This window comes from Plasmodium vinckei (genome assembly GCF_900681995.1).
Source record: "Plasmodium vinckei vinckei genome assembly, chromosome: PVVCY_14".
In the NCBI taxonomy this organism is placed as follows: Eukaryota; Apicomplexa; class Aconoidasida; order Haemosporida; family Plasmodiidae; genus Plasmodium; species Plasmodium vinckei.
In genome coordinates, this window is record NC_051306.1 from 997819 (window position 1) to 1022928 (window position 25110).

General features: G+C 23.1%; 7 protein-coding genes across 7 annotated transcripts; 3 read left to right on the forward strand and 4 right to left on the reverse strand.

Annotated features, from left to right (window-relative positions):
• Positions 1-2795: 2795 nt before the first annotated feature.
• Positions 2796-6397, reverse strand: PVVCY_1402820 (ER membrane protein complex subunit 1, putative; the record flags this gene model as incomplete). The annotated part of the gene is made up of 2 exons (XM_008624744.1): positions 2796-5995; positions 6208-6397. 2 exons carry the CDS (start codon positions 6395-6397, stop codon positions 2796-2798), a joined length of 3390 nt encoding a protein of 1129 aa, XP_008622966.1.
• Positions 6398-7725: 1328 nt separating this feature from the next.
• On the forward strand, positions 7726-9477 carry PVVCY_1402830 (mitochondrial carrier protein, putative; the record flags this gene model as incomplete). Its single annotated transcript, XM_008624743.1, has 1 exon — positions 7726-9477. One exon carries the CDS (start codon positions 7726-7728, stop codon positions 9475-9477), a length of 1752 nt encoding a protein of 583 aa, XP_008622965.1.
• A 760-nt stretch (positions 9478-10237) lies between these two features.
• Positions 10238-12936, reverse strand: PVVCY_1402840 (cullin-1, putative; the record flags this gene model as incomplete). The annotated part of the gene is made up of 2 exons (XM_008624742.2): positions 10238-10324; positions 10630-12936. The coding sequence occupies 2 exons, from the start codon at positions 12934-12936 to the stop codon at positions 10238-10240; spliced, it is 2394 nt and encodes a 797-aa protein (XP_008622964.2).
• Positions 12937-15107: 2171 nt separating this feature from the next.
• Positions 15108-16278, forward strand: PVVCY_1402850 (conserved Plasmodium protein, unknown function; the record flags this gene model as incomplete). The annotated part of the gene is made up of 2 exons (XM_008624741.1): positions 15108-15434; positions 15565-16278. 2 exons carry the CDS (start codon positions 15108-15110, stop codon positions 16276-16278), a joined length of 1041 nt encoding a protein of 346 aa, XP_008622963.1.
• Positions 16279-16699: 421 nt separating this feature from the next.
• PVVCY_1402860 (hydroxymethyldihydropterin pyrophosphokinase-dihydropteroate synthase, putative) lies at positions 16700-19207 on the reverse strand (the record flags this gene model as incomplete). Its single annotated transcript, XM_008624740.2, has 3 exons — positions 16700-16818; positions 16993-18801; positions 19039-19207. The coding sequence occupies 3 exons, from the start codon at positions 19205-19207 to the stop codon at positions 16700-16702; spliced, it is 2097 nt and encodes a 698-aa protein (XP_008622962.2).
• A 649-nt stretch (positions 19208-19856) lies between these two features.
• Positions 19857-20978, forward strand: PVVCY_1402870 (conserved Plasmodium protein, unknown function; the record flags this gene model as incomplete). Its single annotated transcript, XM_037634864.1, has 6 exons — positions 19857-19939; positions 20100-20185; positions 20327-20378; positions 20474-20505; positions 20664-20784; positions 20924-20978. The coding sequence occupies 6 exons, from the start codon at positions 19857-19859 to the stop codon at positions 20976-20978; spliced, it is 429 nt and encodes a 142-aa protein (XP_037490905.1).
• Positions 20979-22106: 1128 nt separating this feature from the next.
• PVVCY_1402880 (ATP-dependent RNA helicase DBP1, putative) lies at positions 22107-24803 on the reverse strand (the record flags this gene model as incomplete). Its single annotated transcript, XM_008624739.1, has 1 exon — positions 22107-24803. The coding sequence occupies one exon, from the start codon at positions 24801-24803 to the stop codon at positions 22107-22109; it is 2697 nt and encodes an 898-aa protein (XP_008622961.1).
• Positions 24804-25110: the final 307 nt, after the last annotated feature.

Sequence of the window (25110 nt, forward strand, 5' to 3'; positions counted from 1 at the left end):
AGCAATTGTTTTTTCAATATTCAATATTTTATTTAAAAATAGCATTTCACTTTTGGATATTCTTTTTTCTTTTTAATTATTATAAAAAAATAATATTCTAAAAATATTTTTAATAAATTTATTATATTGTGTCCTAATGTATGTAATGTAATAGAAATGGTGAACAATTTCCCCAATTATATATATTTTACGATTAAATTATATCCATACATGTATATTCATATGATGAATTTGAATGCAAATAAAAAATATATATAATATTATATGTATAATATATATAATAAGCAAGTCATAAAATATATGTTATAATAATTATTACTATATAAATATGTATAAATAATGTATTAATTATTGTAAGGCATATATTATTTCGTTCTTATTTTCATTTCAAGAATAATTTATTTCATAATATATGTTTTCTTATATATTATTAAATAAGAAATTCGTATTTTGCTTTATATTATATCATTATATTTTATCTTATGCAAAAAAAATTAGCACAAAATATAAATTTGGGGTATAAAATAAGCATTTTCTTATTAAATGTATATTATTGTTTACAAATGTTAAAATGTATATTATACACAAATGCATATATAATATATAATTATATATATGTATTTTTTTGTTATTTTTATTTTTTATACTTTTTTAAGAAACAAAAAAAATAATAATAAATTAGTTTCTTATTTCATATATGGTAAGCTATCATTTTTCTTCGAAAAATTCCAAGTTTTTAATTCAAAATAATAAAATAAACCTGTATATAAAATTATATATATATATTTATATTTATTTATTCATCATATATTCCGAAATGTACATAAAGGATATTTGATGCGTATAGGATATAATATATAAGCATTAAATCGTATATTAATAAAAAAACGTCTTATTTCGGTAAATTATAATATATGCATTATTTTTTATGTACTTTAACTTTATTTTATTTATATTATATATTTTCCCCCATTTATATTTTAATTTTTTAAACGATAAAATAATAATTTTTTAGCAATAAACGTATCAAATCCTTAAGATATACTTACTATATGTTTTCTTTTTAAAACATATAAAAGAATATATATATATATATTAATCAATATTTACTACATTAATAAAAGCAATAGCAAATATAACGATATTATAAGCTATAACTTAAAAATCATTACATATCTGTTATAGGGGATAATGCTTATAAGTATAGCATATATAATGCTCACAAAAATTGTACACAAGAATGTAAATATTCCAAAGCTTCTTTTTCCTATTTTATTGCATGCATACACTTTAATGTATAATTATTATATAATTTAGCTACGCCCCAAAATATAATAAAATAAATATATTATTCTTATATATAAATCCCCATTTTATATTAAAAATTCTTCAAATAAAATATCGTATATAATACAGAATTTTCAAGCTTTGAAAAATACTTGTTTTAAAATTTTATAAAATTCATTTGTGCTAATTTTTTGTATCATTGTAAGTTTTATGATCCATGTTATGTTAATGAATTTTTCATATTTTTTTCTAATTATATTCTTTACTATTTATTATAAATAGTACAAAATTAAAAAAGTAGGAAACAATAAAGGAAATTAAATGAAAAAGATAAATATATGAAAAATTATATTAAAAGGAATGGGAAACATCAAAAATGTGGAAATATTGTATAATATTATATATATGATAATAAATTTCAATTTTCCTTTACAGTAGTTCATTTCTTATTTTAATACACAAAACATCATTAAGAACATAAAGAGAAGTGCCTCTTTTAATATAAATTATATTTCATGCAAAATAAAATTCCCTTTTTTATATTATTAATAAATATTATAAACTAATATTATACATAGATATTGATAAAAGGGAAATTATCGAAAAAAATGTGCAAAAACTATTGTACATGTGGGGCTACATAATAACTGTAGGTTGTTTTCATGTGTAGGTCTATTACACATATATGTATGCATTTATATTTCTATATTTATTCTCACATATAAATAAGCATTACGAATATATAGCAAAATTAAGTTGCAATTTGAACAAATCCTTAAAGGATATATTAAAATATAAATGCTTTATTTTTATTCATGTTAATGCTTGCTAATGTTTGATTTATATCAATATGGATTAGAAAATAAATAAAATGATAATTAAAAAAATTGACTTAATTTGTTTTTCTTCGGTTTTGGGGTGTAAAAATATAAAATATGAAAAATAAATAAACAATGTAATTACGAAAAAAAATAGAATATTATGTATGCATATATAATTTTCATAAACCCTGATATAATTGAATAAATGATAAGTATAGATAAATTCGATAACAGTGTACGTGTATTATTAAGCAAATACATGCAAACATACATAAATATGCGTATATATGCAAATATATGTATTTATTTACAATACTTTCATGAACAAAAATATTTTTAATTAATACAGAGTAGGAAATTATATCCCCGATAATTCTACTTTTCTTTTTTATAAAAATGGTTTTCATGAAAAATCCAAAAGCATGCTCTTTAATATGCATGTCATATGCACGTATACACACATGTGTACATTCCGTGCCTCTAAACAGTGGGTAATTATTGAATATTAACCACACAAATGGATAAAATGTGCTTTTGGTTAGAAACCTAAACTCTTATAAATTACTTCTATATATTTATTTCTCTTTTAAAGCATATGCGAATAAATTTATGTAGTATTGTCTGATTGTGTTATGTTCCAAATTAAATGTCGAAGTAACGGTTTCTATAATATTTGATTATCTGTGTTTATGCCCATTTAGCATAAATAATTTTATTTTTTCTCGTAATATAAGAAAAGTATGATGCTATAAATACAGAAATTATTAAAAATAATAAAAAGAAAATATTTAAACTATCCATAGTATCAAAAGATCCGTTTGGTTGATATGCAGTAAAATAAAAATAATCACCCCATGAAAAAATAAGTGTTGTTGATTCGAGCATACTTTCATTTGAAGCAAAACCTTTTGAATTATATAAAATATTTTTCTGCGTAATAAATGTATTTAAATTTTTATAAATTGGTTCTTTGTTTTCACTATTTAAATTGAGCATAGCGATTTTATTAGTGTCTAACAAAAGTAATAAATGCTTATTTGTTATTCCTCTTTTTGTTTCTGTAAAATTAAATGATTTAATATTATGGTCTATAATATAATTTTGTTCCTTTACTATAACATTTTTAACATCAAAAAGATCAACAATTTTCTCTTTTTTTGAACTAATTAAATTAATAAATCCCGGATCTTTTTTATCCAATAATAGTTCAAATGTTTTTATAACATATTTATTTATATTTGCATTATAAAAATGAAGCACAACTATATTTTCATTTATAATTATATGGAATGGTGGCCGTACATGCTTATCTAAAGTTTTGGAGTGGATCAAAGTTCCAGTAACTCCGTCAATGATATATATAGTGTAAGCAATAGAAGAACGGCTATTATTTTCAGTTTTTGTAAGATATGTTATAATATTATTGTTAATATATTTATAACATATAGAAGCATCTTTGTTTATTTTAATAGGGTAAAAAATGTCCTTTTGCTTAGTCAGAGATTTTGCATAAACTTCTATTTTCTCGGTATTCATATTTATAAAATATGTTTCAATTAATCTTAAATCAATATCATCATTGGTTGTATTTTTATTGTTATTATCTGGTCCAATTATTCTGTATCCTTGGATCGATTTTTTTTCACTATTGACAGTATAAAAATAAAATTCTTCATTTTTTAGATCAACTTTTGTTATAGCTCCATTTTGTGATGTTTTTTCTTTTTTAGATACAACATTTTCAATAGGTATCATTTTTGCTCTTAACATTTTATCTACAGCTATTATACTTTTATTATTTTCATTAGTATAAATAAATAGGTTTTGAATTTCAAATGAATTTAATTTTCTTTCAAAAATTATGTCGGTGGTTAATATATCAAATATTATTATATGGGATATAGAATCCGTTTTTAAAATAACTAAAACAGAGTCTTTAGAAAAACTCTTAAACAAACTTAATTCATTTGGCTGGTTTATTGATCCATCTATTCGATTAAAAGTAGTGGCACTATTATCTCCTTTAGATGCGTTGTTAAGAAATATTATTTTTCCTCCTTGTTCATATTCAGACCAATTATTTTTATTCAAACTATAAGAGCATAGCTTATTTTTTAAGGATATTATACTGTTTACACCTTTAATAGAATTCATATCAATTTTGTATAAAATTAATCCAGTGTATAAATGTATTGCAAATATAAAATTATTTGATGTCGATACAAGCACAATTGATTTTTTTGCATAGTTTGAGGTTTGATCTGTTTCATATTTTCTTATCGCATTTTTAATTAAATTTTTCATCATTTCGTATTTATAATCTTTGTTAGAGGTATTAATAGAATCACTATTATCACTTGAGTTTTTCTTATTATCCTTTATTGATCCATTTTTTTCACTCTTTTTTGTATCAATAAGAGTTTTTCTTTTTATGCCATTTTGTTCGTTCTTATTAATCAAAATATTTAGCATCTCTAATTTTTCATTAACAGTTAAGTAAAAGAAATTAAATGGTACTAGTGACAATTGAGTGTTGTTTTTCACTATTTCGTCCATGTATGATTTGTTAATTAAACTTATTTTACTTTTTAAATATTTTTCTAGCTCTTTCAATATGCTAAATTCGGGTATATTTAAATTATTTACACTTTTACTTTTCGTGTTTTTTAAATGATCAAAATTATAAAAATGCATTTGTTTTACATATGATAAAGCTTCTTCCCTAGTATAATGCACATCATTGTTTTTATATACCGAAAAAGAAGAGTCCTGGTAAACACTAAAGAAATAGTTACTTTTATCTTCTTGATCATATAACCCAATAAGTAATTCTCCATGATAATAAACATTGTCTCCTTTATTTAAAGTTGCAATAGTATTATTATTATCTTTTCCTCCATTTTTATTTATAACACTTTGCTCATTTAACGATTTAACAAATATTTTACCTTCTTTATCTTCGCAGTATATTAGCTTCTTTTTGTTATCTTTATCTATATAATATCCTATGAGCTCATTTTCCTTCTCTTTTTGTTTTATCAATTTTATTATGTTATTGTTATTTGTGTTTGTATTTTTGCCAGTTTTATACATGGATATATATTCTTCATTTCCAAGCTTTATCACAAAATATTCGTCTGCATTTAAATTTTCCATTTCATTATCCATGATAAAGTTAGACTTATCTTGTATTTCCCCTTCTATTTCTTCATCTTTGTTTTTCCCATCCTTGTTTTCGTCATCCTTATTTTCCCCATTTAGTTTTTGATAATAATAATTATAAATATTGTCACGATTATTGTTGTTTTCATTGTTTGGCAATTCAATAATGTGTATATCCTTTTTATTATATATAACAACTGCATTTTTATTGTTTATTACACTAACATAATTATTAAGTTTATTATTTACTTTAAAGTTAGTAATTTTTTTTTCATGTATAATTTTATTATTTATAGTGTCAAACAAAACCAAATGGCAAAATAAATCACTATCTACATATAGAAAAGATAAATTGTTATATCCTTTTTTAATAATTTTTGAATATATCGAATTTATATTATGGTCTTTAAAAACTATTGAATCGATCGAATTATCATTCACATTTCTTATACTTATTCTGTCATTTAATAAAACATATATTTTTTCATCGATAACTATAAAATCGATAATCGTCTCATTTTTATATTCAAGTATATTTAATAAATAAAGTTCTTCCCCCGTATATACATTAATATATGAATATGTATCTTCACCATTTGAGCAATTACTTTTTCCACTTCCTTCCACGTTTCTATTTGTAACCAATACAAATGTATATTTATCACTTGTATGTATCTTTTTTATATCTTCATTTTTTTTATAATTTAATACATTTTTTAGTATTCCTACAAAAGATGAAAAATTTAATATAACAGATAAAAAGGTACAAAAAAAAATAAGAAGACGAAGAGCTGAACTAGCTCCTCGTATTTAATGATAACAATGACAGAAATATCATACATATATAATCATAAAATGATATATGGAAACAACTTTTTAAAATAACATAAAGTATTTCATTATTTTTTATATTCGCAAAATTCAAAAGCATTCTAACCTGTTTTGTAATTTAGTAATCCGATGGTGCTATTAGAACTTGAAACAAGTACATTGTCGCTTATTAAATTAGGTACTGGCAATACTAAATTTATGTGACCAACTAGAGATGAAATATTTGAGTATGGTACATTTTCTGATGATGATAATTTTGCTAGAAATGCTATAAAGCATATAAAAATACTTAACATTTTTAATACTGTATATTTTTGAAAGCATTAAAAACACAGTTATTTTTTATCATATTAGCTCAGCACGTAAATTGTGGGAATTATATGGAAATGAAAGAATAAGCAAACGGACAGACAAATATGTACATTGCATATATAATGTACGTGATAAGTGATACAACAATATTTTGCAGAAATGTATAATATATCTGGATTTTAATTAATAATGGCAATTCTTCAGTTGTACAAAAGTCAATGGTGTAAAAAAAAACTTAGTTAAATATTCATTATAATGAGATTATGTATTTTGAAGCATGTTATTTTAGTATATATATTTTGCGTATATGAAAAGTTCCATGTTCTAGGTAATTATTGATAATTTTCAAACAAAAAAAAAAATTGTTAATTAAAAATAATATAATGATAGCGATAATGTACTATTATTGTCGCTGTAATGTAGTATCAATGTAATAATGCTTAAATAATAAAATAATTTCGAATATAAAATATATAAACAAAAATAAACGAAAGCACAAGTTATCGCTTTTTTATAAAAGTGTACTCATAAAATTTATTTATGCGCCAAAAAAAAATTTTTTTAATACAAAATGGTTTATGACTGTGTAGGGTTACAAAATTGTAATATTGTCAAAAATAAATAAGAAAAGAAATTTTTATATTATTTTTTTTTTTTTTTTTTTTTTTTTTCCCTAAATTTAGGAATATATGTTTTGGGGAACATTCCCACTACCCTATATTCCCTTTTTATATATACCTTTTCTTTTCCCTATTTCTCTTCAATATAATACATGCAAAATTAACAAAAATTAATGTAACATATTATATTGCATTCTTCGAGTTTATATATATTATAGCTCGATATATGGATATTTTCATGTGTGTATTTTTATTATTACTTTGTTTATTGTATTCATATGAAAAATAAATAAGTTAAAGAATATAACTCAAAAATGGTTATTTTAAAAATGAAATAACTTTAATAAATAGATAAAATATTTATTTTCCCCTTTAAAATTGCCATTTGTTTTGTATTATAACACGAAAAAGGTATTAGTTATAAGAGTTTGATATATATATAACACCAAAATCATTTGGGATTATAATTAATAGTACTATTTTAGTATGGACAAATAAAATAAATTGTGAACATGAAATAAAAAGGACACCTTTTAAATTAAAGGCACATATAAAACTATATAAAATAGAAACGGTCGAACGTCAAAAACATAAAAAAGAAAAGTGTGATAAAAAAAGCAACTGAATAAAAGAGGCAAGTGCAAAGGGAAATGAAAAGACAAAAGACGGGGAAAATGAATAAATAGAATAATATGGGATTAAAAAATGAAGATGCTAATTTTGTGAGTAACTTAATTGGAAAATATAAAAATATATATACTAACCAAAAAGATGAAACGTGCAAAATGACAAATACTAAGGAAAATAACATTAATGAATCACAATCAGTCAATGAGATAAAAAAGAGAACGCTAAATTTTATGGTTTCCTCTTCTATAATTTTATGCATATTACATCCGTTAGATACTATAAAAACACGAAAGCAAATATATAAAATATATAAAAATTCTTACCCATATTATTATAATAATAAATATAATTTATTTTATATATTAAAAAATGAAAAAATAGAAAGTTTATATCGTGGTTTAGTAGCTAGCTTAATTACTACCGGTGTTTCTCATGGGGTGTTTCGATTTATTTATGATACACTAAACTACCGTGTTTTTCACGATTCAGATAAAGAAAAGAAAGCTTATACAAAAGATGAGAGATTTTTGGATACAAAAAATGTTAATGATCAAGAAAAAGGCACAAATAGACCAGATACAAATAGTATGAAGAACGGAAATAATGTTGAATTAATAGAAGATAATAAGGTGACGAAAAATGTAAGCGCCAATTATAATAGTAATGATGCAATAAGTAAGACAAATAAAAACATGAATTATTACATTCTTACAAGTTGCGTAAGTTCAATAATTGGTGTTTTCTTTCTTCACCCAATATGGCTAATAAAAACTAAAATCGAATGCACAATAAATTTAAATTATAAAAATTTAAATTATAAAGATAAAATTACAAATAAAAGATATCAAATATATGGACCCAAAAATAAATCATATTTTTCAAGGATTATTGGGCACGCGATTAAACTGTTAAATGCTTCTAATAATACGAAAGGGCATGCAAATTTTCCAAAAAACAGTAAAAAAGTGAGATACATTATAAGTAATAATGGAAGTAACAATGGGAATTTCTTCAGGTTGTACAAAAATAATTTTATATATAATAAAAGTATCAAAGCTAGATCAAAATATAATTCACTTTCTTATATTAATAAAAATGTGATAAGTACACCTTTTTCAAATTATAGTAAAATAAAAAAATATATTCTGCATAATTACATTTTATACAAACATCATCCTATATCACTCACAGAAAAGAGACAACAAATGGTTAGTAATATGATCACCAATTTACGAAAAAGGTTTTATAAAAGATACATATTATATTCAAAAATACCAGTTAATAATAATACAATATTGAGAATATTTAAAAGAGAGGAATGCAAAAATTCTTTGAGCTCTATTTATGTATATAAAAATTATTTCCAATTTATATATAGTATATATAAAAAAGAAAAATTGACATCATTTTATAAAGGATTTTTTGCTTCTTTATTATTAACACCACATGTAGCTATTCAATTTTTTACTTATGAATATTTAATGCAATGTATCAACGCCGAATATATACATAACTTATTTAAAGGCAGATATCTTAGTATTGAAGAAAATACAGTATCCAAAATTTTACCATTTATATATGGTGTTATATCAAAATATATTTCTGTTGTTATTACATATCCTTTATATACGATAAAAATGAGACAACAAGTACAAATGAAAAATTTTGGATTTTTAAATGTAGTACTTAATATTTATAAAACAGAAGGTGTTAAAGCTTATTACACAGGAATTACCACACATTTGTTAAGGAACTGTTTACAAAACGGATCCCTTTTTTTTATTTTTGAGTATTTAAATAATGAAAAGTCATGAACACATTTTTTATTGTGCATACACGTACTTATTGTTTCTATATGTTTTCCGTTTATGATTCTTTGTTTTTTTTACATTTGTTTAATATGTAAAATTTTAATATAAATATAAGTTACGCCTTTATATAATTCTAAATATTTTTTTAATGTTTGTTATCAAAATATATTAATTTAAAAAATAATAATTACAAAAAAATATATACGCATGGAACACCCTAATGCCATAAAAAAAATAAAATAAATAATAAAATATAGGGCATTATATAGTTAGATAAATAAATATATGTATATAAGAACTTATACATACGAGATGAAAATAGCTTCGCAATAGAAAAGATGAATTATATTGCGATCCTTTAAAACGGAACAAAAAATATACTTATGTGTTGTGTAAAAACATATTTTCATATGAGAAGAGTATAAAAGCACGGTGGGGAGTAATCATGCAATCTTGGATTTTATAATGCCTGATGCTTACAGCCCATCTCTTTTTCTTAATTTTACTCAAATTGTGACTAATAATTGATACAAGCAATATAGTAACATTCCCATCGAAATTTATACTATAATGAAAAAAAGGTAAAACATAAAAAATGGTCTACACCCAAACGGAAAATAAACGAAAACAAAAAAATTATGTGAAAAAAAAGGTAAAAAAATTATTGTGTTTGTTCGAATATTATGATCACTACAACTATTACCCTCCTTTCTGCTCATTAAATTAGTGACATGATAAAGTATTTCAAATTTTGGTGTCTATTTTATGGTATATAAACATATACTTGGCTATTTTCTTCTTTTTGAATATATTCTCGTTCGACTAACAGATCAATTTTTTTCTCAATAGCCTAAATAAAAGTTAAAATCATAAGTATGCATATGTTTTTATGGCAATTTAAGAAAATTTGGTTTATTTTTAGAAAATAAAAATTTTGCGTTTGAAGAAAATGCAACAGTAAATGTTATTCATTTTACACAGAGAAATATAGAATGCATGCATAGGGAGAGGAAGTTTGTTAAAACAAATGAGAATGTGATCTTTCCATCTATATACACATAGATATTCATAAGCACTTGCCATTATAAACGGTTGCATACTTTTACAAACATTTTTTATTTTAGATTATGCTGACGCATAATTCCTTATTATTACCTGGTTGGACGGGGAAAAAGTGGATAATACTTTTTTTACATGATCAAAGATTTGATCGTAGAATAATCTTTTGTGAGTCTTCATAATACGAACAATAGCTGCCTCGATAGCCATTGATTTATCATCTTTTGTTTTTTCATGTTCTTTTGATAATAAAGTCGTAGTTTTTTTTATATAAACATTTTGATTAGTATAAGAAAAGTTTTCATTAATATAAAAATTGGAAGTATCCCAATTTATATTATCATCATCAGAGTAAATAATTTTATGGTAATATAAAGATGAATGCATATTGTCTTTGAATGTTTTTAAATCGATTTGTAATTCTTCTTTTACAATATTATAATTTATATATTTATATTTATTAAATAATAAAAATATTTCTGCACTTATGAGATTACAATATAAATAATATGAACGGTTATTAATAAAGTATTTGAATACAACTTCACTTAATTCATATATCCATTCTAATTTTTTATTTTTATTTTCTGCTTTATAGTATTCTGTATATGATAAAATATATTTATTAAAATTTTCGCTTAATTTCATCGATGTCTTTTCCAAAGTAGGCCAATATCCTTTATTTAATATTTTTACAGAAAAAAAGTTGTTTTCATAATTCTCGTCGAAATTTGTCAAATTAGGCAAAACTATTTCACCATTGCTATTATTTTTATTGATATAATTGTAAAACTTTTCGTTGAGAATTTTATTATTAATAATGTTCTGTATCATGCCTCCTAATTTTGAAGTGTATTGTGATCCACACAAAAAATACAAATTCTCAATAAATTTTTTCTCCACATTTATAGATATATACATATTATTAATTAATCTGTTTGCTAAATAAATTCGATAATATTCGAAAAAACTTTCTTTATTACTTATATAATTGAATATGGCAACAATATCGGACATTTTTTTTATTAAATTATCAGTTTCAATTATATTTGTATCGCATGTGGAATCAGCATCGTCATTTTCGACATTAGGTAACTGTATATCTTCTTTATTATTTTTTATGGTTAGAATATTATCTGCATATAAAACTAACAATTTTACAGTGCTGAAGTATTCATCTTCATGTTCTACAAAACTTTCAAAATAATCCTTTAAGCATTCCTTGAAATTTGCATCAATCTCGTTGTTTGATATATTAACAAATGAAAAGTTAAACATGTTGTGATAATAATCATGCAATTTTATGAGATCATGTATATATTCGCATAATATGTATTCATTTTTTTGTTCTGCTATGTTGCTATTTTTATTAGACTCATAAGTAGGTGCATCGATATTATTATTAATAGACATAGATAATGAAATGTATTTTTCCTTTAATTTATTTCCTTCTGCTTTTATATATTCACCTATAATTTTTTTTAGACCGTCTATAGCTTCAGAAAAATAAGAGAACAATATGTAGGTTCTTCTTAAAGAATTTAAATTATTATCTTTCAATAGGTTATAAATATTCTCCTTATTGTTTAATAATAAATTTAATTTATCATATATTAATATTCTTACAATAATATTTGTTACTTTTTCACAAGTATCATTGTTTACTTCTAAAGATTTATTTTTTTCATATTCTTTTTCAATCGAATTTTCAATTAATATAATATAATCATGAAAAGATAAATTTTGGATCCAATTAGTTCCTTCTTTATTATAATATGTTTCTACATTTTCTAGAATTTTCTTTTCTATATCAGATTCATACATTTTTTCAGCACTTTCTTTATCTAATTCGTTATATAAAAAAACGATATCTCGAAATAATTTTTCATTATCTTTATCATCACTAGTTCGCATGCTATCATATATATTGTATATAATACTTTTAATACATTCTCGTGTTTCGTCAAATAATGTTAACTTAAATATATTTTTTGTGTATGCTTTTAGACATAAAGAGCTATTATATTCAACATAATAGCGATCAAGATAGTGCAAAAATTTATTCATCCAATTTGTATAAAAGGAATATTTGTACCAAGCATCAATTAATGCCTTTGTTTTTTTTAAATTATCTGCCTCTTTTAAGTTTGGTTTTATTTTATTAACAGCATAAATAGATAAACTTTCTCCATATTTTCTATATACTTCTTTAGAATAACAAAAAGGAGTTTTCTTTGCACACATATTATAAACTACTGTATATAATCGAGTGTATTCTGCTGCATTAAATAAATTGTTGTTTATTTCAACTACATTTTCGTCTAAATATTTCTCAATTTTATCAATTGCTTCTTCCTTTATGATTTTCCACCCACTTTCAAAATTAACGCTCGATATATCCATATTGCTCTTGATCTTCAAACTCCCGTATCAATCCCTGTGTATCTTTGGGTACATATATTTTGTGTGCCCACGTTTATATGTGTTTTTATTTTATCAAAATACTTTCAAACCCATATACCTACATATCATTAGTATCATCCAACGATTATATGCACACTTCGGATTTAACAATTTAAACCCGATATTGATAATGCTCTTTAGCAGGTGTTAAATAATATCCTAAAATATATATGCAAACAAAAATATGCAAATATATTACTAATTAAAAAATATTCAATATAAAAAAATAATAAAGTACACACATATATTTAAATACTTATCGTAATAATAGAAATGAATAAAAAGACGCTTGCTAATAATAATTTATAATTGGCATTCTTATGTTTTAAAGAATATACAGGGGGAAAGCATATATATTTTATTTCTTTATTCATTTGCTATATTTTAATTGCTTTGCCGTATTTTGTTTTTCTTTTTTTGTTCCTTGATTATTCACACAAAATTACTTAAAAATAACTACTTGCAACAAATATTTAAAAAAAAATAAACAAAGAAAATACTACAAAACATATAAAAATAAATAATAAAATATTTGCAAAAATCATAAGATGTGTTTTATATTATTATTTTTTAAAGAATTATGTGTATGCGTGTATTTATATATATATAATTACACAAATATTCATTATGCACATACATTTACGCAAGTACATTTCTTTAAAGTTTCATTGGATTTTTAATTGTGTTAAATAAGAATTTTTAAGGTGTTGAGACATATAATAAAGAAAAAAAATCATAACATTAATAATAAAATGCTTTATAGTCCAAATAAAAATAAAGCAAATTCACCCATATAAAAAATTGTGCTAAATACCTCTAAAAAAATATATTTTGATAAAAGGAGAAAAATGATGTGTATGATGCTACCATATTCCTACAGTTTGTGTCTCCTCTTCAAAGGAATGCAACTGTGTTTATTTGAATACTTTCAACGAAATAATATAAATAATGCCTTATCAGTGAATATATGCAAGGTGGATTTTTTTTCGTTATAATATAAGATTCATATCTTAAAGGAATTTCATATGAATATATACTCTGTCTTGCTCATCATCCGTTCAAAAATCCTCTACAAATGAACCGAATATCATACTACGAACTTTGTTACTATTATGAATCCATGCTTAAGCAAACATAAATATGTATAACCAATTTTAAAAATGTAATAAGGTTTTTACAATAGTATTTTATTTATTGTAAATGATTTTAGCATTTATATACCCCCAATTTTGATATTTGTGGGTGCTATAATTTTTTTTTCATTTTAATTTTAATATTAATGAAAGTAAACTGTTGCTATATATAATCCTTTCGTTCAATATGGATTTTTTTGCATTGCTACTATTACTGCAATCATTATATATGCATATAAATATATATATCACTACATATCTAAGTTATACCTTTAAAACAATTCATCAATATTTTTGTCTTTTTTTTGTCAATTTGGGCAATTATAATTATTTAAGTTTTGAATAATCTATAAAAATTAATAAATAAATAATGGGACAATCGAATATCGAAAATGTTATGAAAAAGACACTGTATTTAAATCAAACGATTTTTTTTATTTGTAAAATATATGAACATATGAAATATAATAAATATTTATATATATGTATTTTATACATTTTGCAATTTCTCTTTTCATAATTATTTGTACATTCCTATGGATATGGTATAATATGCAGCAACATTTTACATGTGCTGTTACATCCTTGTTACTTTGCTCTTTCATCAATAATATTTGCTACGAAAAAAAATATCAATATTTCACCATAAAAAAAAGGAAATAAAGGCAGAAAAAACAAAAATATCATATCTTTCATAATGATGGTGCACATATTATGCATGCATATATTAATTCGGATATAAATACATAATGTGTATGCATGCGAAAGCATATATATTATATTATCTGATTTATGATCAAAATGTTGCGCATATAAATACATGTGTATGTATATGAAAGCATATGTATATTATATTATCTGATTTATTTCAAAATTTTGCTATCTCATTTGCCCATATTCTATAATTATATATAGACATGTTGTATATATCAATTTTATATCATTTATGTAAAAAGCGTGTGTTGTATTCCTAAAAAAATGTCTGAAACATCAACGTGCCCTCTTAACAGTTTCTTTGAAATAGATGAAGAAAATGATTTAGATGAATTAAAACCTAAAGATACAGATATATATAGAGAAAGTTTTTTAACATATATTTATAAGCAATTTGAATTTTGCTGTACCAATTTTTTTGATGATTTTGAAGAAAAAAAAAAAAACAAAAAGAATACAAAAAGAAATTATTTACAAGATTATATTAAAAAAAATAAAGTTTCTGAATTCAATGTCTTTGATAAAATAATTAAAAGAAATGAGGACATAATAAATGAAGTACCCTTGGATTCGAAGTATTTTAGCCCGCATGTAACATAGTGATTAAAAAAAATATTTCATTTTGTTTTGGTTCTTATATATCTCTGTGTTTACTATTTTATCAACCATTTTTCTTCAATTATTTTTTTCATATTTTTTTTTTATTTTTCCCCATTTAAAGGCGGACTGGTGTGAGTGTGCACATGAATTAGACATAGAACTAAAAGAGAAAGAAGTGGAATTCTGCATTTTTAACTTCTTTTTAAAAATGTATAGATCTGAACCAAGAGACAAAGATTTAATTTTGTCTACCATTTTAGAATGTTTAGATAATAAAAAAGATTTTAAAAAAAAATATAATGCTATGAAGAGCAAAATGAAATTTTTAAAAGAAGTAAAAAGTATTGAAACAAGTAATTTTAAAGAGACTATAAACGAATTAATTAATACGATTGAAAGCACAAATTTTATTCAGGTTAACGATAATGAAAGCTTTTATTTTAAATTATATATTATAATAAAAATTAAATATCAATATGGTATTTATATATTTAATTGTGATGAAACATATGATATTATAGTAATAGATTTTAACACTTATAATGATAACAAGCCAAAAATATTGAGTTTTTTTACTCTCAGAAAATTCATATCATTTTTAAATAGTATACACTCAATTCATTTTAATGATAAAAATGTTCATGATTCATTTCCTATTTTTTTTTATGAATCTAAAGAATGCTATACATTGTCTCATAAGCATTTATCTATTAAATCGTATATTAACAATGTAAAAAGACCGAAGTTTCAAACAAGTAATATTTCAAATGATAATGAAAGTGTAGAAACATATGAAAATCATGAAAGTTATGAATCTAAAACACAACAAAATTAATATAACAAAAATGGAAGATTCCCCTCTCTACAATATATGTGAATAATCTCCATACAGAAATACACATAATGCATATAAGGAAGCGATAAATTTAAAAAGAAAAAGGAGCTTATATAAAAAGTATATTTATTCAGCGATATTATTAAATAGTAAAATAACACATGTAACTTCTATTACTATATCCACTATATATTATCCATTGAAGATATTTATACATTTTCACCCTTAATGATAATTTCATTTATTTAATCATGGGAAGGATAATTTAACTCATCCATTTTTAGATTAACTATATTTTTAAGTAATATAAGTATTAATATAATACTACTAAAATACATATATATCGAGCTGAAAATGCTGCAAAAGTTAAGATTAGTTTACTAATTATGAGAATATATTTTTTTTGTCAATAATTGCATACTTATTCCTTTTGTTGCAATTTTTTCATCATATCTAAAACACATCTAGTTTCAAAAACATCATGGACTCTTATCATTTCAACTTTTTTTTCAAAGCAATATGACGCAATGGCTAATCCACCTGTATATGAAAAAAAATGTGTAAATAATTAAGAATATTATATGCTAATATATGCATATGATTGAAATCAAATATACATACAACTCAATAAAAATAAGGCAAATATATAAGCCATTCTATCACACGATGTACTAATTTATGTATATGCAAAAGCATAGAACAAAATAAAAATACCTAATATATTTTTTTGATATAAATACTGGTCTTTGTCCTTTCTTATATTCCTAACTGTAAATGCGTTTTTATCAGATTCATCATTTTGAATATTTTCATTTTGGGCAATAGTATTAGGACATATTTCAACACAAGTTTGTGCTAAAGTATGAGATATAAATCTCTTCCTTGAATATCCAATAAAAAGAGGATAATCATCATAAACATGAATGTTTTGTAATAATTTAATGGATTGATCATGCTTCTTTGCAAAACCTAAACCGACGTCTAATATAATTCTATACCTAGGTATCCCATTTAAAGTTAGAAAATTTAACCTTTTCTCTAAATATTTTTTAATATCATATACAACATCCTCATATTGTGTTAACATGTCCATAGTATGTGGATCTCCTCTTTTATGCATTAAAACAACACTATAATATTTATTTTTTTTCTTTAATAATTTAATTATTTTAGGGTCATTTGTGCATGCACTTATATCATTAAGTATATCAACTAAATTTTTGTCAGCACATTCTTTGAATAAATCATAGTTCATGGTATCTATACTTATAGGTGGTTTATAAATAGTTGATGTTTTTTTTTGTAAAGATATGCCATTTTGATTCAATTTATCATTATGTTTCTCGATTCCCTTTTCTTCATTATCTATTTTTTCATTTTTACGAAGTTGTATCATTTTATTCCATTCCTGTTCAAATAATTCTAATACAGGAATTACCAAATCACGCTCTTTAATTTCTGGATTATGAGAAACAAAAGGAGCAGAAGATTCACCACCTATGTCTATAATATCTACACCTTCATTTATCATTTGAAATATTCTGCGTACAGCAATATCCGGTTTAACAAATAAACCACCATCCGAAAAAGAATTATAATTGGTATTTAATATTCCAACTATATTTGTTTTTTCTTTTAAATACAATACTTCATTTTTTAGAACATATAATCGTTTGTTATATTTTTTGATACATGTATTATATAGTTTTGAAAAGGTAGTAATAAATTCTTCATATAAATTATTTATAGTTTCTTTTAAAGTGATGTGCTTATAATTTGGTATAATATCATTTAAACACAACAGTATACTATATCTATGTTTTATATATGTATGAGGAATAGAAAGAAATGTTATATTATCCTTTATTTGCTCAATATCTTTTAACCGTTTATTACAATTATCGCTACTATTGTTGTCATGTTTTATATTGATATATTTACACATAATTGCATATAAACTATCTTTTGTTAAATTTATATTTTTTTCAAAAAAAGTATAATTATTAAAAAATAATATATCTATGTCTATCAACCGGTTTTCAAATTTTTCAGCCTCCTTAGAATTTTTTCTTTTCATTAAGTGCTCTATATATTTTAATATTACTAACAAGTGTATCGGGTCATCAATGAAACTTTTAAAAACTACAGCTAAATTATAAAAATAATTGGTATAGTATTTATTTTTATGTTTTTCTAAATTGATTTTCATTATTTCATCATTTTCCTTTATTACATTACTAGTATTGGTTTCATATTCTTCGACACTAACCTGTTTTATTTTATTTTCAAATAAATCATTATTATTTAAAAATGCTTCATATTCTTCACACTGTGAAACTAAATTTTCTTCCTCTTGAAACACATTCTCATATCTTGACTTTTCCAAACCATTTACCAATTCATTTAAACTACTTACATCATATGCGTCATCTTCTCCTATTATATTTTTCGGTATATCACTTTTTTCGAGTACAATATACTCTGGAAGGGTTTCGTACATATACGAAGTATTTATTATTTTTCCTGCAAATTGATAAAAATAATAAAATAATCAAAATACGAAAAGATAGAAAGCATATACAATTTACATACATATATGAGGTTCCCCATGGGATAATAACCCAATGAGTTTATGCGCATATCCACATAGGTGTGTCCCATAAATATGCAACTATGCAACGAGTTTAATAAATCCATTTGCTCAATTACACGCTTATGAATGTCATTTATTTATTATTTAATTGTCTGTTTTTATCTAACCTATATACTTCTCAGTAAGGTATAATGCTGTTTCTAAAATTGTTACAGCATTTGCTTTGTCAGTTGTTCCATAGTTTAAAACAACAATATTCCCTTTGGTATTTTCCTTGCATTTAATAGTCTCACCTATATTATCCATTTTTTTCATTTGATATTTCTCATGAAACATTACCAACACAACTATAATACTATTTACCTTAGTATTGTTAATTTTTTTATTTGTTTTGCTCTATATGAATAGTTTTGTGTTTTTTTTTGACATAACAATATTAAATCTCTCAAAAATCACGATGTTGCTATAATTATATATGGATGTGATATTTTCTCTAATATATATTTTTTCTATTTATTTAAAACAAAAGGGATTCATATTTTAAAAAATTAAAAATTACATTGCAAAATCAATAATAATATTTTTTTCACCATTTTTTCATTTTTTTATACAGGAATACTTAAAATGGGATCGACATCGAAGTACACTATTATTTTGGGTGTTATAATTTTTTGTTTTTTTAATCAGGAAGTTATGTTGTCAATTATATTATTTTTTTAATTTAAATGCAATAAATATCTGGAATTGCAAAACGCTAAATTAATAGTATATATTTTCCATATAAAAAATCAAATTATATAATTTAACGGGTATTATCTAATTTAAGGAATAAGAACTGTGATTATATTAATTTATTGTTATATATTTTTGAATTTGTTACGCATAAGTGGATATATAAATATTCATTCTTGTTTTTTATACTAAGCATGCATCTACATTAAAGTACCTTAAATATAATATAGATATATATAATATCAGAAACAAGATGGATAATATATTGTATGATCTATACAAATCATGCTGCAATTTCAAGACTATACATAATATAAATGCTTTTGTAAAAAATAAGTAAGCATCAAATTATAAGATAATCATAAAAAATAATTTATGTACATATCAAAAAGTATAGTACATATTCGAATCACCATTTATTTGTTTTGATATGCTTTTAATGTTAAAATTGTATCTATATATGGACATAAGCAAGTTAATTTATCTTTTATCGCAGCCAAGACAAACTAAATAACGAAGAGCTAAAAATACTTACTGAAAATAAGTACTTATCTCATTCAATTTCAATTATAGCAGCTTTAAGTAAGCATACAAAAAGACATACTATTACTTTATATAAAAATATTCAAATTATTCATAATTTATATGGGCATATACATGATACCAATACAAACATATTTGCATATCTTTATTATCCACATCTACATTGTTATTTTTTTTAAGGTATCCAATCTGCTTTTTACAAGCTTAGGAGATTAAAACTTTTTCTTTATAGGTTATTACCAATATATATGCTCACCATTTTAAAAAAGTAACTTTGTATTATTATTTTTAAATAAATTATATTTTCTCATTTTGTCCACTTCACAGGAAAACGATACCCCATGTTTGTGGATTATTATGTAAATGAAATTTGGAATTAAAAAATATGCATATAATATACATATTTATTGAACTGTTGATACATTATTTATAATTTGGTTGCTTTGACTTAGATATGCTTATGCATAATTATAAACTTAAGGAGATGAACGCACATACATAATTTTTTTTTATGCAGCTTCATGTTTCTACTTATACTTACATAATTTATATATAAGCCGAAATAATATTAGTAAACTAATAATCTTGGCAGAAAAAGATATGTATAATGCAGGAATCGGGCAGACTATTAAAGAAATGTTAAAATATTAAAAGCAGATAAAGATATGAAAATGCATACTTTTCTATTTTCTACATATATATGATGACCTTTATATATTATCCCTTTTTATTTGATTTCCTTATTATTTTATTATTCTACTTATTTTGTCCTGATAGGTATAAAGAGCAAGACGAAGATGACTATTTACTTCTAAGGAACAAAAAATTTTAAACATATTATCAAGAATTACATTTAATGAGTAGAACATTTCTTTGTTGTATAAATGACCACATAATTTTTCAGTAGATAAAAACGATAGTATCATCTACGCCCTTTTTTTTTCGTTTTATTTATTTTTTATTAATTAATATATAAATTTAATTATACAATTTAATGTTTTTTAAATATACACATTTAATTTTACACGTAATTAAATAATAAAAATTATAACATATTTTTATATAGGCATATATAAAAAAAAAATAAAATGCGCAAAACATACAAAATAAATAAAATGTATAAAACACATAATACATAAAATATGTATAGAACGTGATATAATATACCAAGATTTATTGCTATTATTTTCGACTATATAATATATATATACATACATACATACAATTTTTTTTTGTACAAAAAGCCGTGGCTAAAATGAGCATATATAATTTAAAAACATTCATTTAATTTATACACATATATGTACCTCCACATTCAACTGTATATTTATTTTTAATATATACATGTGGCTAATCTACACACATGTGTTTTATATGTATATATATATAATGCCTTTATAAAAAATGAAGACATCCTCAAAATATATAGCACATAATATATACATATATATATAACACGCATATATACATAAATATTAATACATAAAAATTATAATATATATACAATGATTGTTTTTGAAAAAAATAATATAAATATATATATATGAAAATTCGAATATTCTCCATTATTTTTTGTTTTTCAAGTAAATTTTTCCCTTATAATTTTTCTATGCGTTTTTAATATATTTTATTTTGTAATATTGAATTTATGTATCTCATTCAGTTTCTGTATTTTATTCTTTCGATATCTTTTATTTGGTATGCTTTCTGACTATTTTTAATTTCCAAATGTACTAATGTTCATTTGGTATGTATTGGGATTAAATTTATTAAAAAATATAAGGAAAAAATATACAATATAAACATTTATTTAATGGTGTTATATAAAATTACCATTTTGAATGATTTCGAATTCAGAAAAATATTTATAATTCGACTAAAGACAAAGATCATTCAAAAGTGGATCAAAATTTTGTTTCAAATTTTTTTTTATATGTATATGTTTTTTTTCTTCTTATGATCACCATCCGTCATTGTTATTATTGTCGTCGGCAATTGGAAAATTACCTCTTTGAAATTTTTGATCATCAAATCTTTTGTTGTAATTGTTGAATTTTTGGTTGTTAAATGGGTTTACATTACCAGAATAGTTATTAAATGCATTGTTATGATTGTTATTATTTGGGTATATGCGATTATTTGAAAAATCAACATCATTATTTCCATTCGCATGATTTTTATTATTATATGAATTATTAGTATTAAATGCTGAATATTGATTATAAGAATTGTTATTATTGAATGGGCTGTTATTTTCATTGTTCATGTTAGCATTATTATAATTAAAATTCTGGTTTTGATTAAAGTTGTGATTAAAATTATTATAGCCACTATTGTTGTATCTTCCACTGTTGAAATCACCTCCATTATTGTTATTGTTGTATCGGCCGAAATTTCCCTTTCCTCCTCTCATAGATCTAAATTTATTATAATTTCTATTTGACTTTGCGCTAGCTGTATATCTCATTACTAAATTTAAAAACCAACGTGGTATCTCTTGATTGCATTCTTCTAAGGTGGCTAACAAATCCTTAAAAATGTTTTTGTTGTCATCATTTACAAATGACGTTGCTATACCTATATTTCCAGCTCTACCAGTTCTACCAATTCTATGAATATAGTCATCTATATTGCTTGGGAGGTCAAAATTTATTACATGTTTAATATTAGATATATCGAGACCTCGAGCAGCTACATCTGTTGCTACTAATATATTTTTAACCCCTCTTTTGAATAACTCCAAAGCCCTTTCTCTTTCATCTTGGCTTTTATCTCCGTGTATACAAACGGAATTTAATTTTTGGTTATTTAAAAATCTTTCAATAATATCAGCCTTTCTTTTCGTTTCGACGAAGATAATTGTTAAACCATTACTATTTTCTGACAACAATTTAAGTAGAAAACTACATTTGTTTTCTTCTTCACTATATACAAGATTTTGCTTAATATATTCATTGGTACTTCCCACTTTTCCTACTAGTAAAAATGTGTAATTGCATAGATAATCTTTAGCTAACACTTGAATTTCTTTTCTGAATGTTGCACTAAACATAATTGTCTGCCTTTTTACTATCTCATTAGTATATTTTTTGTATTCCATTTTATTTTCACCCATATATGAATCATTATCATTTCCTGGCATATCATAATCATTGACTATACTTTTAATTTGTGGAGAAAAACCCATATCTAGCATTCTGTCAGCTTCATCTAATACTAAAAATGATGTAAGGAATAATCGTATTTTCCCTTTTTCTAAAATGTCATTTAATCGACCTGGTGTTGCAACTATAATATCAGCTCCTTTATCTAAATTAACTAGTTGTGTTTTAATATTACTACCACCATATAATACAACTGATTTTATTCCTGTTTCAAAACAAAATTTTTTAGAATCATAAAATATTTGTACAGCCAATTCTCTAGTAGGTGCTAATATTAAACATATGGGTAAACACACTCTATTATAATAGTAATTAGAATTCTTATTATTATCTTCGTAAAATGTATGCTTAGGAGGATCATTTAATAACATATGATTAATGATGGGTAATAAATATCCAGCAGTTTTACCACTACCTGTTTGAGCAACACCTATTAAATCATGTTTATTCATAATTATGCTTAAACTATACTTTTGAATAGGTGTTGTTTTGTCATAGTGTACTTTTTTAATATTAGATAATAGCAACTCATTCAAATTTAAATAAGAATCTGTAAATGATTCGATTGGTATTATATTATCACTATTATATCCCTTTATTTCGACTGGTATAGTATCATATAATTCAAAATTAACACCTTTTTCAATTTTCACATTTGAATATATCTCTTCTTCTTTTTCTGGATAATATCTTCTATTATCTCTATTAGCCCAAGCAGTTTTGGGGATATTGTAATGCCTGTTGTTAAATCCGAAATGACCTCTTCCACCTCCTTCGCCGTTATTTCCTGAATTCTTGTTGTAATTCATCCTGTTAAAATTATTTCTATTCATTCCTCCTTGATTTCTTAGCATAGGTGGTTTATACTTTAGTTTATCACCTTTGAAGTTATTATTTCCACTATTATTAGCACCAGAATTATTATTATCATTATTTTTGTATGTATCTTCTTCATTATTCATATCATTATTATTGTTTCCTGGTATTGTATTATGAGGAATAGATCCAATCCTCATTTTATTTTTTTCTAAGTTATTCCCCATAAAATGGTTAAGGCCTCCAGGTTTCCTCTGCTGATTCTGCATACCAACTTTATTTTTTTGGTTTACATTTTCATTATTAAAATTTTTATTTCCAAATTTCTTTTTATAATTTTCCTGATTTCCATTGCCACTGTTATTACCACTTCTATTCCTTCCATCATTAACTCTGTTTCGATTATTATGATTATTATTATCGTTCATTCCGTAGCATTCATTCTCCATATTTCCATCATATACATTTGCCATCATATTATTATCTACTTCTCTTTTATTTCTTATATGGTTATATCCCTGTGTGTTTGAACTTTCTTCTATATCTATGCATTCTTTCTTACTAAATCCTTGATCTTCGTTCGTATTACTTTCGTAATTATTGCTCCTTACATAATTATTTCTGTCATCTTCACTTTTTCTAAAAGTGCCATTACTTATATTATTGTTGTAATTCATATTTTTAAACTATGAGTGGGCTGATAAAATATGTCTTTTATATTTATTTATATTTTTTCTTTATTTTCTATTACAATACTATTATAATTTTATATTTCTTTTAATATATTATTATTGTTATTTGTCAATGTCTTCTAAATACAGCAATTAATAAGTTGAAACTCCAGAAATCCCCCCGGGAAAAAAACAGTTTATGACGTTTTGATTGAATTTAGATACTTCTACTATATTAATAAAAGAATATTGTGAATATAATAATTATATGATATTTTTTTAGTATAAATTATAAAAAACTATATCATTACAA